Source organism: Miscanthus floridulus, chromosome 15, assembly GCF_019320115.1.
Source record: "Miscanthus floridulus cultivar M001 chromosome 15, ASM1932011v1, whole genome shotgun sequence".
Classification (NCBI taxonomy): domain Eukaryota; kingdom Viridiplantae; phylum Streptophyta; class Magnoliopsida; order Poales; family Poaceae; genus Miscanthus; species Miscanthus floridulus.
In genome coordinates, this window is record NC_089594.1 from 65,229,295 (window position 1) to 65,244,307 (window position 15,013).

At 45.4% G+C, this 15,013-nt stretch overlaps 2 protein-coding genes across 2 annotated transcripts; both read left to right on the plus strand.

The window, feature by feature from the left end:
• The first annotated feature begins 761 nt into the window (after positions 1–761).
• Positions 762–4,727, plus strand: LOC136508223 (AP-3 complex subunit delta-like). Its single transcript, XM_066502867.1, has 2 exons — positions 762–4,184; positions 4,469–4,727. Exon 1 carries the CDS (start codon positions 857–859, stop codon positions 3,695–3,697), a length of 2,841 nt encoding a protein of 946 aa, XP_066358964.1. The 5' UTR covers positions 762–856; the 3' UTR covers positions 3,698–4,184; positions 4,469–4,727.
• A 2,055-nt stretch (positions 4,728–6,782) lies between these two features.
• On the plus strand, positions 6,783–11,891 carry LOC136508441 (dihydrofolate synthetase-like). Its single transcript, XM_066503116.1, has 10 exons — positions 6,783–7,429; positions 7,516–7,613; positions 8,199–8,349; positions 8,556–8,618; positions 9,300–9,461; positions 10,149–10,340; positions 10,441–10,540; positions 10,770–10,904; positions 10,993–11,124; positions 11,237–11,891. The coding sequence occupies exons 1-10, from the start codon at positions 7,151–7,153 to the stop codon at positions 11,617–11,619; spliced, it is 1,695 nt and encodes a 564-aa protein (XP_066359213.1). The 5' UTR covers positions 6,783–7,150; the 3' UTR covers positions 11,620–11,891.
• The last annotated feature ends 3,122 nt before the right edge of the window (positions 11,892–15,013 follow it).

Below are 15,013 nucleotides of genomic sequence, written 5' to 3' on the forward strand. Positions count from 1 at the left end.
ACGCGAGGGTCCTCTACAATACGAGGAGGGTTATTCAGCCGTGATAACCAACTACACCACCTAAACATCTTATTTCCTATCTACTCGAATTGAGTATATAAATATGTGTCTTGGATGGTACGTTTGATTTTCTACACATAGAGCATTAATTTATTGTCGGACGCTAAATCTTATCTGATCAATCACACCTAAACCTCCCCATGTTTATGAGACCTATAGTTTTTATTTGCAACTACTATTTCTAAACTATATAGCAATTCTATCGATGATACCGTACATGTGTAGGCCTTGTTTGGATACATATGTATCCACTTCAATCCACATGTGTTGGAGTAGATTGGAACAAAACTTTAGTTTAATTCCACTCCAATCCACTTCAACACATATGGCTTGAGATGAATATATGTGCTTCTAAACAAGGCCTTAAAAAGGTAAGGATATGTGCTCACATCAGCAATTGAATCGTTCTCACTGAATTTTTCTTTTTCTTGCCAACGAGGGCTCACCATAACGTATAAATCCAAAAATGTTCTTTCTATTCCCTTAAAAAGAAAATGTTCTTTCTATGTATTACTCCTAAATTTATGTAGACATATACACACACTAGATACTCCTTAAAATGCATATGTATGTACTACTTGTCGTGAATTCACGACCAGTGGGCCTATGCTGTCATGGAACGGTGCTCGCTGTTTTTTTTTTCCTTGCCAAAATGCCAATGAGGCCTCACCAAGCCACGCCTCGAGCGAGCCCTCTTCCCTCCATCTCGGCCGCGCCAACGCTTCCCAGTTTCTACCCCCAAAAGGCCTCAAACCACACGGATCCAGCCCCTTTTCCTCTTCAGCCACCGCTGCTGATGGCCTCCACCCCGCCGGCGCCCGCCGTGGCGCCGTCGCTGGTGGACACCCTCTTCCAGCGCTCCCTAAACGACCTCGTCAAGTCCCTCCGCGCCGACCCGTCGGCCGCCGGCGAGGCCGCGGCCGTCGCCCGCGCGCTCTCCGAGATCCACCGCGAGATCCGCGCCCCCGACGCCGCCACCAAGTCCGTCGCGCTGCAGAAGCTCGCCTATCTCTCCTCGCTCCACTTCTCCCCCGTCGGCTCCCACCCGCTCGCCTTCGCCGCCATCGAGCTCCTCGCCTCGCCGCACCTGCCCCACAAGCGCCTGGCCTACCTCGCCGCGTCCCTCTCGCTCCACCCGGCCTCGCTCTCGCTGCTCCCGCTCGCCACGCACCAGCTCCACAAGGACCTCTCCCCCTCCGCTGGCGCCGCCCACCAGCAGCACGTCTCCGCGCTCGCGCTCCAGCTCCTCGCCTCGCCTGCCGCGGCCGCCGCGCCCGACCTCCCCGTCCACCTCGCGCACGACCTCGTGCCGCACCTCGCCCGCGGCAGCCCCCGCGCCATCGCCGCCGCCGCACGCGTCATAGCCGCCTCGCCGTCCGCGGCCGTGCCGGTCCTCTTCAAGCCGCTGGCGGCGTGTCTCGCCTCTCCGGATCCTCGCGCGTCCACGGCGGCTGCGGCGGCCTTCTGTGACCTATCGGCGCCCCCTGCCGACGCGACGCCTTTCCTGCCGCTCGCGCCCGACCTCTACAACCTGCTCACCACCTCCCGATCCAACTGGGCGCTCATCAAGGTGCTCAAGGTGTTTGCAAGACTGGCTCCTCTCGAGCCCCGCCTGGCAGCGAGAATCGTCGACCCGGTTTGCCAGCTCCTCACCCGATCTTCGGCCATGTCACTGACCTTTGAGTGCATCCGTACGGTGCTCACTGCACTGCCAGCACATGATGCCGCGGTCCGCCTTGCCATTGGGAAAGCCAAGGAGTTCAACGCTGCTGCTGATGATCCCAACCTTCGGTACCTTGGGCTTCTGGCTCTTGGTATGCTTGGCCCAGCATATGCATCCACGGTGAATGATTGTCGGGATGCTATTGCGAAGTCACTGGGTGATGCCGACACGAACATTCGCCAGGAGGCGTTGCATCTCATTATGGGGATGGTTAATGAAAACAACGTCGTGGACATTGCTGGTATGCTGATCAGTCATGTTGCTAAGTCAGACCCAGAGTTCGCAAACGACATTCTTGGGGCTGTTCTAGCAGCATGTGGGCATAATGTGTATGAGATGGTGGTGGATTTTGATTGGTATGTTTCGCTCCTTGCGGATATGGCAAGAACCCTGCATTGTGCCCAGGGGGATGAGATTGGTCGGCAGCTTGTTGATGTAGGACTGAGAGTGCAGGATGCGCGGCCAGAGCTTGTCCGTTCAGCTCGAACTCTCCTGATTGATCCTGCTTTGCTTGGAAATCACTTCCTCTTCCCTGTTCTTTCAGCGGCTGCATGGATTTCTGGTGAGTATGTGGACTTAACGAAGGATCCTGTTGAGCTTGTTGAAGCACTCTTGCAACCAAGGACCAACCTCCTACCAATTTCAGTGAGAGCTGTCTACATCCATGCAGTATTTAAAGTGATTACGTGGTGTTTCAGTGTGTATGTTGGGAGATTGGGTGATTCAGGCATGGCAATGGATGTCATGTTCGACAGGTTAGCTGCTGATCAAACTGTTAGTTTGGACAGCAATGTTGCACTTGGGTCTGGTGAAGAACAAGATATTGGGGCGAGCACAGTGCGAAAGGACCCTTTTTCACATGAATCTATACTTTACATGATTGACCTGATTCAAACGACAGTTGGTCCACTGATTAACTGCAATGAAGTAGAAGTCCAGGAGAGAGCACACAACCTGATTGGTTTTGTCCATTTAGTAAGAGAAATTCAAGAGCTGAACAAAAGGAAGGTTGCTGATGGTGACGAGCCAAGCAGGTTAAAGGAGCTTGTTAAGACTATGAGGACAGTATTCTGTCAAGAACTAGGTCCTGTTTCTGTGAATGCACAGATGAAAGTGGCCCCTCCAGATGGTCTTATTCTGAATGAAAATCTTGTTGAACTTGCTGGCATGGTGAGTGAAGATGATACTACTCCCTCAACTTCAATCTTTTTTTATCCTTGCAGTCGTCATTCTGTAGATACCAGAGATGAGCCTGCAGTGTCAATTGGTTCGTCTTCTCTTTCTGAGCATCGCAAGAGGCATGGGCTCTTTTATCTCCAAACAGGGAAAACTGAGGACGAGCCAAATGATTACCCTCAAGCTAACGATTCTCTACCATCTTCTAGCAATAATTCTGTTATTAATGATGACAAGTCGAAGACTGCTGAACTTGTATTTGCTGGGAAAAAGTCGACGGCCACGAAATCCAGACCAAAAGTAGTTAAGTTGGATACTGAGGATTTCCTCAGTTCTATGATGCCTAGTGCAAATGTTCCAAAAGAAGACCCCTTGGCTGGTGCTCTACGTGGTGTGCTCTTGGGTAGTGATGCTAAGGCATTGTCTTCACAAAGGGCTTCAGATATAAACTTGGAAGGAATGCTAAACAAAACAAGCAGTAATGAATCTAGCTCTCAGCAGATAGAGAATTTAGGAAGCTATCCTGCTTCACGTTCTAGTAGAACAACAAGCAAGCAACAAAACCATGATAAAGAGAAAGGTACAAATCCTCGTGAAAGTGATGGCAAAGAACCAAGAAAGCACAGAAGCTCTGGTAGAAGTGGACATCGTCAAGGAAAACATAAGCATAGAGAAAAGTCTAGTACTCAGCCTGAAACTATACCTCAAGCTTCAGTCATTCAAGATTTCCTTCTATAGCATCTGAGAGACTCATTTGGTATACTTCAGTTGAGTGCATTTCATTCTCTTTTGACCTGTGGTGCTGTTTAGTCTTTGATCTGTTACTGGTCATGCTGTTTCATGTCTATCTTGGCCATAGCACTTGATGCAATTTGCTCTTTGATAAAGGGAGCTCTTTGATAGATCTATTGAAATATGTTAGTTTATAGGGCATACTGTAGAGAGCCAGACAGTTTTTATTTAATCTCTTTATGTGAACTTCTATAACCCTCCCATCTACCTCTCAAAATTGTGGAAGTCATGCAAACTACTTAAGGCTCTGTTTGGCAACCACCTAGATTATATAATCTGGGTGGTAGCCAAATAGGGCAGATTATATACAGGTGGATTATGATGGTAGATTATATAATCTCAACAAGCCGTGTTGGGGTAGATTATCCAATTATATAATATATCAACCTAGATTATATAATATAGGGACAAGGCTATGCCCCAATGCTAACAGGTAGGGATGAAAATGGTACGGATATTTTCCGACCGTATTCGAAATCGAATCCGTTTAGAGGGGTTGAGATCTGTCCGTATCCGAGTCCGGATATCCAACATCCGATACCGTATCCGTATCCGAATACTCAAATCGCATATTTATGATGTCGATATCCAATCATATCCTATACGACATAGTTGACACTATCCGTATTCGAATTCGAATCCGGACAGAAATATGAAAACAAATGTAATATCGGTGATATCCGTCTGTATCCGGTCCGTTTTCATCCCTACTAACAGGCCATGTAAAACTTTAAATACATATTAACTTACCATGGTATAGCATTGCACATCAATAGATCCATTTCGAATTGACTCATTGAATGTGTGGGGCTTACTTTTTGTATAATTTAAATTGAAACATACAAATATTTCTTAGCCTAAGATGGGCTACTGTTCTAAGTGAGCCAGCCATATTACTCAATTGAAATGAGGAGATACTGAAGTACTTTAATTAGTGGCTTAAATCTGCACAAGATGTTTTTGACAAGATTCTTAAACCATGTTGTGTTGCAGGACATGGAAACGGAAATTAGAAGCCACACTTTTCCATACTTGCATTGTTCTGAGTTAGTACCATGATTATACAAAAGAAGGTTTCTTAGTTTGAACACACTGTACAACGGTTAAGGTTCTATGGAAATTTAGTATAGCGTTCATTCAGGTTTCCTCCAGTTACCATATTATTGTTTATCGGCAATTCGGCATTGCTACAGAGTCCAAAAGTTCACAACAGGGAAATTTATTTGGTTCGTAGGCTATTCGTACTGTTCGGAAACATTAAGTGAATTCTGAATGATGTCGAATGTTGCTTCAATTCTGTTGTTCCTTTTTTTTTTCCCGTTCGCTTGGACGAATTTTGGAGGATCTAAAGGAATTTGTGAGAGAAAAATACTGTTTCGGATGAAAAAAAAAGAAGTGAATCTAAGCCAGGTTTAAGGGCACGCGAACGAGACCTTTGATGTGAAGAAAAAAAAAAGTAAACAGGCATGCATATGGAGAGTTCTCTTCATAGGCGATTCTCTCAAGGAATGGGCTTACTGTAATCCAGATGCATTTTAGCATCAAGCATTTCCGCATGTTTAGCTTGTGGCCAAAGCTGGCTAAGGGTGTGTTTGGATCGAGGACAAGGGTGGATGGGATAAGGTCATCTATGAATTTTGGGATATGGATATTTATGTTGTCTGTTTGGTTGGATGGATGGGACGAGCTATTTTTCTGTTTGGTTGGATGGATGAGATTGCATGTGATGAGAATACTAATTATATCTATTATTCAAAAAATAATAACAACTAACTATACACTAATAAATATACACCAACACTAATCTTGTCATTATAATCACTAATTAAAAATAAAATATGTTAATTAGCACTATACTACTCTAATTGTCACACAAAGCATGCGCTAATCAACATGTGGATATCCTTATCCGTAGATTTTTTAGGGTCATAGTATCTAGCATTTATCTAAAATATTCCTTGCTGTTGATATCCAGATTCAGCTTATACATTCAACCAAACATCTTGTATCCCATGGATATCTATGAAACCAAACACAGGGGCATGTTCGACTGGTATTAAAGCCGACTGAAATTGTTTTATTGTAAAAGAAAAATACTACAAATTCTAGCTGATAAGCCGCCAGATAAATTCAAACGAACAGCCCCTAAGCAACCCAAACTCCATGCAACATACATAACATGACGTTGTGCTACAAATGATGTACTTAACCAGATCCTACAGCGGTTTCTCAATCTCCTTGTACTCGCATGTATGTACTGTATATCATAATTATACCCAAGCATGTTGCTGCTAATGTTGATCACTATCACTATCACAAGGTCGAGTGCCGATTTGCTGCTCGCTGCCAGCGAAAGCCGCGGCCGACGGTCGCGGTCGTCGCCCCTGGTGCCGTGGCTTGCACGAGCACCGTAAAGTTGTCCTTAACGTGCCGAGTGCCCAGATGCTGCCGCCCCGGTGCCCTGGCATGTACGGACAGACGAATCATAGGCTCCGTTAGCTGGTCTTAAACCTGACCGAACTGGCTGAAAAATACTGTTTCGGTTGAATTGTTGTGAAAGAAAAATACTATTCTGACTGAAAAAAAGTCGAACAAACCAAATATGAGGTAAGCCGAAAAGAGCCATAAAGATATTTGTAAATAAAAAAAGGGTTAAAATAAATGTTTTGTTTCTTTATTATTTTTTTAGAATTATATGGTTACGATATTCACAACACGCACACACACCCACACCTACGAACACACATACGTAAATCTTACCCCTATAAACACCTTCGAAGAACTAAACTAGTAGATCTTGAGATTCATAAAGTCACCATAGACACCTCGCTATCCACGTGAATGTTGCATAATACTAAGAGATTCTCTCGTCTTTCGGAAAAAAAAACACATAAGGTCGAATGGGCGAGGATAGGAGGTTTCAGAATGATAGTTAAGTAAACGTGCCTTTGTCACTTCTTAAAAGTATTAATATGCTTTTGCAGAATAAGATCATAATGGTCCATACGAATCAGGAACAGGCTGATAACCCACAACTCCCAGGATCGAAACCTGGTTTTGATAGATTTTGGTGTCTTTTTTGGATTTGTCCTCTTTTTTAGCTGAATTTCTCATTTTTGCTGTTTTTTACTGAACTTTTTATTTTGATGTCCTCGCCGCCGTCGTCTGTCGTCTCCTCGCGCCCGTCCTCCGCTGCCCAACTCCGGCGGCGTCCCACCTTCCGAACCAGCGGACCCATCCACCGCTCAAGCCTTAGCCCCACACTCACTCGTCTGTATCCCGTGGCAAGGAGCGGGCGCGCGCGCGCTTGATTCGCCGCATCTGAGCGTCACGGCCGCGACCGCGCGCCTTCCGTCGCCTCCCACCGCCGCGCTCGCGGCCGCAGCACGGCCGCGACGGATGCTCGGCCACCGCTTCCCCGCGGCGCTCCTCCTCCCGCGCGGTCTGCTGCTGCGGAGGAGGAGGGGCATCATCGCCCGCCGCGGCCTGTCCGTCATGGCCGGAGGCGAGGCGGCGGAGGGTCTGCTCGGGGGCTTCTTCGAGTACATGGAGCGGCTGCGCAACTACGAGCGCTCGGGCGTGCCGCGCGGCGCCGGCACCGACTCCGACGACGGGTTCGACCTCGGGCGCATGCGCCGGCTCCTCCGCCGGCTCGGTGACCCCCACACCCACTTCCCGGTGAGGTCTCCCGGATGGCATTTTTTTTCTTTCTCGGAGCTAGTTTTCAGTGAAGGCATAGATGAGCTTAATAGATGTGTCTGTAGGCTGTGCATATCGCCGGCACCAAGGGGAAAGGTTCTACTGCTGCATTCCTGTCCAATATCATGAGGGCGCAAGGCTACAATGTGGGCTGTTATTCCAGGTAATCTTATCTCATCATCAGCATCATCTTTGTCAGTCATGTGCAGTTGTTACACAGAAATTTTGTGGTGGCAGTATGATAGGGGGCATGAATACGAATGGATTCATCATTGTTTGCTGGAACAATTGCATAGAAAACATGGTTTTAGCCTTTAGGCTGTCAACCGATATCAAATTTTAACAGAGGATATCGAATTGGAATTGTAAAATGTATTGATAAGAGAAATAGCCTAAAATGGGGATGTGAATAATTATGTGGTATGCACGAGCAAAATGTAGTCTGTTTTAAGTAGTTTTTTTTTTTTTTTTTTTTTTTACAACAAAAGTAGTTTTGATTGCACGAGGCTTATGTATCCAAAAAAGTATCATTCTCTGGTCTCTGCCATAGCCTATCCTGTCAATAGCTTCTTTAGCTGGATCTCGTTTTCTATCAAATTATTTTGGAACATTATCTTTCACTTTTCAATGTTGGGATCTATGTCAAGTTATTGAAGTGTAATCCTGTATTCTAGATGGTTTCTAATTGTTCAGTTCCATTGTGTCTCACTGTTTTTTTAACGCCGCTATAATTCTGTCATCTATGCAGCCCACATCTTCTAACGATACGTGAACGGATTTCTGTTGGAAATGATGGAGGCCCTGTTCCAGTACGACTGTTGAGTGATCTTTTTGATGAGGCTAAGGAAGCTATTGATGAAGCAATAGAGTCGGAAAATGGATCCCTGACACATTTTGAGGTAGTTTATTATTGGAAATTAGCCTACCTGTTTTTTTGTGATGATTAGAATTTGACTGTTTCGTGGACACATACAAATAATTATTGTAAGCAACTGATGGGATTTTTTTCCTACATCCAAATACTATTAGCTTTGAACCTGTTCATGTTTTGTTTCTCATTTGATCATAGTCATGATTTCCAGAGGTTATCTGGATGCCTTTGCAGGTTTTTACTGCTCTCTCATTTCTTCTATTCTCACAAGAAAATGTTGACATTGCCATCATCGAAGTAAGTTACAGGACATCTGTTACTGCCTTATATGACCTCTCAAGTTTTGTGCTCATTGCTGTTAAATGTCAAGACTAAAATAGGAAGTAATGCAATTGATATCACTGAATAAAAAAAAAGTTTTTCTATGAGTTCTTTGCATGGTTAGGCAGGCCTTGACATGGACCCCTTCCAAAATGATGACAAGTTGCTAACTGAAGAGGTGGCCAATTGATTCTGCCAGATAATGGCTAAGTTGAGAGGGTATATAGGATGTTGTCTAGACTAAATTAGCTTGCCAAATTATAGATAGGCATATAAACTTATATTATGCTGAACAGAAGTCACAAGAGTGCTGCCACTAGGAATATAGAATAGGCAACTGATGTATTATGAGATTGTAGGCCAAATGGCTAGCATGCAAAAGCAGTAAAGCACATGAGATACAAGACTGAAGGAAATAGTGTTAATAAGTAAAAAGTTATGCTTTGCTAGCACTTTCAATGATTGCTTTCCGATGGATCTTAGTATAATATAAGATCAAATGAACATAAAGTCAATGAAATAGGTCCATTTTGTCTTGAAGGCAAAGGCCCTTGCTTTTCAAAGTTGAGTCACACTCTCAATATCATCTGTCCAATACTGATTCTCAGTCATAAAAATGATATCAGTAGTGCTTGCATTTATCTATTTATTTCCTAGGCAGGTCTTGGTGGAGCTAGGGATGCAACAAATGTTATTCGAAGTACTGAATTAGCAGCATCTGTCATAACAACAGTAGGGAGGGAACATCTGGTTGCATTGGGTGGCTCCCTGCAAAGCATAGCAATAGCAAAGTCTGGAATCATCAAACAAGGACGACCAGTATGTAATTCTCTTATCATTTTCCTTCTGCAAGTCTACCAGTATCTAGTTGCTCCTGTTTATACCTTGAGCTTACAACCAACTTGAATGTGTCTAGCACTTCTTCTTTTACTTGTATTAAATGGTTGATATGACAAGCCCTGCTCCTGACACCTGGTTCATTCCATTGTAGGAATCTTGTTCTCGTTTTTGTTCAGTAACATGAGAAAGGTGTTACCCTTTTTCTTGAATCTTTCTAAAAGACTTGTCCAGTTGTATTATCCTTACATAAGATCTGCCACAGTATATGACAATTATTATTGGACATGCAGGCCCTTTACTTATTCAGTAATTATTGTTTATGTTTACCCAGACTGCTTGATTCTCAGACTTGTTTCTTAAAGCAACATTTTAACATTGAGTTGTGTGCTACATAATGTGTTACCTCAGATGTTGCATCATGTATTGGGTCTTGTCACATTGCACTGTATGCAAGGAGCAGCAGTAGTAGAAACCCTCCCTCTTCCAATTTCTTCTAATTTAGCTTCCTCAATCCTTTTTATTCCACTAATCTTTCCTCCACTCATATATGAATTTCTTACCATAGCATACATGGTCCAAATGAGGACACTGCGATTGTTTTTTTAAAATTCCAGGTTAGTTTCAGACCTAGACAAGATGTAACCTGGATATCAAACATTTTGTCAGGTTGTGATTGGTGGACCATTTGCAGCAGATATTGAGCAAATTATTCGTGACAGGGCATTCTTGACACAATCTCCCGTGATATCTGCTTGTGATCCTGGCATGAAGAGCTTTACAAAATGCATAAATTGGGATAATGGTAAGCCGTATCAACGCTGTTACATCAACATAAAGATTTCAAATGATGTGCCCTTGGTGAGTTATATTGGGAACCTCACCTACTTCATCTGAAATTGATAGGTTCCCATCTGTTTTTCAAATCCTCTGACTGATCAACGCAAACTATCCTTTTCAGTGCATTGAAATGCATGACATAAACCTCCAACTGCTGGGACATCATCAGCGTCAGAATGCTGTCACAGCTGCTTGCGCAGCTCTCTGTCTCCGTAGTCAAGGTAACAATACTCCTAAGCCAATTTGCTGTGACAGTCCGTCCATCCAGTTTCATCAAAGCGACATTTCTCCAGTGTTAATAGCATGTTAAATTTTGGTTCCTTGAGTCTTGATTATGAACGAGGCTGAACATTTGCTTTCTGTGTGGCTCTTAGTTCATTTGCCCTATTTTTTATCACGCACATTCACTGATCTATTTTTCCTCCTATGGTATGGCTTTGGTAAGTTAAGGATGGGATATCTCTGATGCTTCTATCCAAGCGGGCCTAGAGGAGACCCAACTTCCTGGGAGGAGCCAGTTTCTGACAGCAGAGGAAGCCTCAGTACTTGGGTTCGATGGTGCATCTACTGTACTAATCGATGGAGGTTAACCTCTGCTATAACCTGCTCTTGACATCCCTCCCTTGCAGCGATTAGGAGCGCCAGTCGGTGATGCTTGAACTATGTTTTGCAGCCCATACCGAGGAATCTGCAAAGGCCTTATCAGGCGTGATAAAAACTGTCAGGCCAGAAGGGCCTCTAGCGCTTGTTGTCGGAATGGCTAGTGACAAGGAGCATCTCGCGTTTGCTGAGCAGCTTCTCTCAGGTAGTAGGACTGCTCATCCCTTGCTGAGCATTTGAAATCCAGGCAGGCCGCTGGCCATGAAAGAAAGCTATTGCTGAAATTGATGCCACATTATTCCTGAAACTTGCTGCAGGCCAAACGCCCGACGTCGTACTACTGACGGAGGCGAGCATCGCTGGAGGAACCTCCCGCGCGATGCCAGCCTCGTCCCTGAAAGAAGTATGGATAGCCGCGGCGCGCGATCATGGCATCGAGTGCGTGGACATCGGTGGCATCAGTGCCGGCGGTAAAACCCCAGAGCACATTGCTGATCTGGTGGGCAGTCCATCGTCGAGTTCCGGAAGAAAGCCCATGGTGATCGGGTGCCAAGACGAGGGGGCGCCGTTCTCCTCGATCCTGATCATTGCTGCCTCCCAGCTCCTGGAGAGCAGAGGCGGGGCTCCTCCAGGCCTCATCTGCGTGACCGGCTCCCTGCATCTCGTCGGGGCCGTACTGCAACAGCTGGGACGGCATTAGAGGAACCAACCATTTCATCTTTTCATGCCATATACTACACTGGATGAGTGTGGCTACACTGAACTCGGAGTGTTGGGTGCTGTGGCTTAAGGTGTTACGGCTCCTGATCAAGAAATTCGAGATTGGGGAAAAATAATCTCGAATGCCTTTTTTTTTAGATTCCGAGATGGATCATTCGTGTGGTGTGCGTTGTATCTTTCAAGGCGTTCGGCTGATATAGTTCGTTTCAGCTTGTTTTAGCTTATTCTCTCTCACAGAATACTATTCAATTATCCAAAACCATAAAAAAAAAAAACACTGTTCTGGCTACCATCCGAACACCACCTTTGTCTCGTCATCTGCACGTGACACTGACGCGTGGACGGCAGGCAAGCAAGGCATCTGTGGTGAAGTGGGTGATTTTTTTTAACACTTTTTAAACTATTTTTAATTCTAACACTGTTTATTTTTTTTTAAATCTAACATTTTTTACCGTGTCTATTGCCACGGCGCGGGAAAATAACTTTGCCGCGCCATGCATGGCGGCGCAGCAGCGACGATGACGTGGCACTTCCCTGGGGCCATAGCCACTGACGTGGCAGGAGCTGCCGCGCCACGCATCTTGGCGCAGCGAAGGCCAACACAGGACAGTGGCCCGGCCTCCCTCTCCTCACTGTCTCTGTCACACAAACGGATCAAGGGAGAGACGCTCCTCACTGTCTCTGTCACACAAACGGATCAAGGGAGAGACGCGGCGGCGGCGGTCGCTGCCGCTGAGGCCAGCGCCCGCGCCACCCGCCTGCGTCCACCCGCCGCCGGCCCGGTCTAGCGTGCCGTCGCCGCGAGGATGAGCGCACGCTGCTGCCGCGAGGACGAGCGCCGCCGCCACGAGGAACAGCGCCGCCGCCGCGAGGACGAGCGCACGCTGCTGCCGCGAGGACGAGCGTCGCCTTGTCGCCATTGGTGGATTTGGCTAAGCCCCAATCTTTCCCTCGTCATGGTACTCTCATTGTGTATTTGTTGATTGAATCGAAATTGTTGTTACTTAGGGTTAAGGCCCCGTTCGCTGGTCTGAAACTTGGCTGAAAAACACTGTTCCGGCTGAATTGTTGTGAGAGAAAAACACTGTTGGCTGGTTTTGTAAACAGTGAAATGAGAGGGGATCAGTCGGCTGGCTGGTTCAGACCAGACCAGCGAACTGCCCCTAAGATGTAAAATTAGTTTGAATGATTAGTTAGTATAGTTAGTGCAATAAGTTAGTACAGTAAGTAAAGTTAGTATAGTTAGTAAAGCTAGTTAGGTTAGTTAGTATAGGTAGTATACTAAGTTAGTATAGTCAGTAAAGTTAGTTAGTTTAGTTAGTACAGTTAGTGAGTCTAGTTAGTTATTGTATTTAGTATAATTAGTTATTGTAGTTAGTATTGTATATGTGTTAATATTAGATTAGTTAGTATAATTATAGTTAGTATAAGTATTAATATTAATATGGACAGTACGCATGACGATTTTGACGACTTAATGAAGTTTCTTGAAATGCTTTTATAGATGGGGGATCATCATCCGCAGTATAGGTATTAATATTAGATTAGTTACTCTTAATGTTTGTTCTAACACATCGATTTGAAATTTGAACCAGGATGGGGGATCATCATCCGCAGTATAGGTATTAATATTAGATTAGTTACTCTTAATGTTTGTTCTAACACATTGATTTGAAATTTGAACCAGGATGGGGGATCATCATCCGTAGTACCCTATTCTTGAGGTGCACTACGACAAGGACCACCGAACCAAGCATTTGTCGGAGCTTCAGGAGGACTTGGTGATGAGGACATCACTTCATCATCACACACAAGCCAAGGAGAGGAGGACTAGCATGGGCGTCCAATTCATCTTTCTCATGGTGGAGGCCCAGTCCAACTGAAGTTGGAGCCCATCCCAGGTTCTAGGACCAGTCTGTCTTAAACTGATCACCCAGGACGCATCCGGACTCCGTTTTTGATGATCCATATATGGTTGGAAAGCTAATTTGATAAGGAAGCCAGTCCAAGTGGTCTCATGTCAAAATACCTTCGGAATCAACGAGAATCGTCGAAACAAGTCAGCATCCAGAATCTGCCATGTTGCTACGACACCGTCTTTTGGTGAGGCTTTTACCTGTGTACCCTTAAAAAAGATGCCACACTTCTGTGTACCCCTCAAAAGTTGGTCGTCACCTACGTGCCATCGCTCGAACTTTTCTTTTCCCTCATGCCATTCCGTCGGCATTCTGTTAGGTGTTGACCGTTTGGCGGCTCTGACATGTGGGACCGGACTAGAAAAATACCATCCTTGCCCCTGGATCATTGCAATGAGCGCTGGAGGGGCCATATTTTCAAGCTTGTCGGTCCTTTTTTTGAACGTGCGCTGGAGGGGCCGACGCACGTACACATATTTTCAAGAAATGAACTGCAGGGGCCATGCATGCACGTACACGTACTACTGAGCACAGTACTTTGATTGAACGTACTACTGTTGTTTATTAACCTGTATACTGTTGGTGCACTGGTACGGTGTATGCTTTTTTTTGCGAGGTCGATTCGTCTGTTTACATGTTCAATTAATTTCGACAGTGCAACAGTACAACAGTGCACAACATGCATGCTAGCTGTTTTACTGGCGTATGGATGCACACGTACGTGCCCTCGGATCCGAGTCCAGCAAAGCAAAATGTGAAACGCAGATGCCAGATGATGAGTTGCGTCAGGTATGTGGTAGCTCTGGTGCCTAGTAGCTCTACGTGCAGTGACACAAATAAATGCATCACTGTGTTCTCTCTCAAAAAAAATGTATCACTGTGGCAGCATGCATGCATGATAAATTGCACGAAGTCGCGCGCACTTGTGCGTGCATGCATGCAAATCTCCATGTGGGACCAAAAGCCATCGTCAAAGACGGTGAGCTCTGCTGTAAAACAAAGACGGTGAACTCAACCGTACCGGATACTCCGGCCTTGTTTAGATTGCAAATTTTTGCAATCTGGATACTGTAGCACGTTTCGTTTGTATTTGACAAACTTTGTCCGATCATGGACTAACTAGGCTCAAAAGATTCGTCTCGTGATTTATAACTAAACTATGCAATTAGTTATTTTTTTTACCAACATTTAATGCTCCATATATGCGTCCAAAAATTGATATGATAGAGAGAGCGAAAAAACTTGAAATTTGGAGGTGATCTAAACAAGGCCTCTGTGCCCATGCATTCAAATCTCTCCTGACTCCCGACTCCCCTCCAAAGGACGACGAGAAAAGCGAGCGCAGGGCAAGGCGGCAGGGCCAAGAGGCATGCATGCGACCCAACAGGGCAGGAACAGACAGAACCTGTCCTCTCCGTCCGTCCAAGTGTGCGTGCGTGCGTACGCCCGGCCATGGCC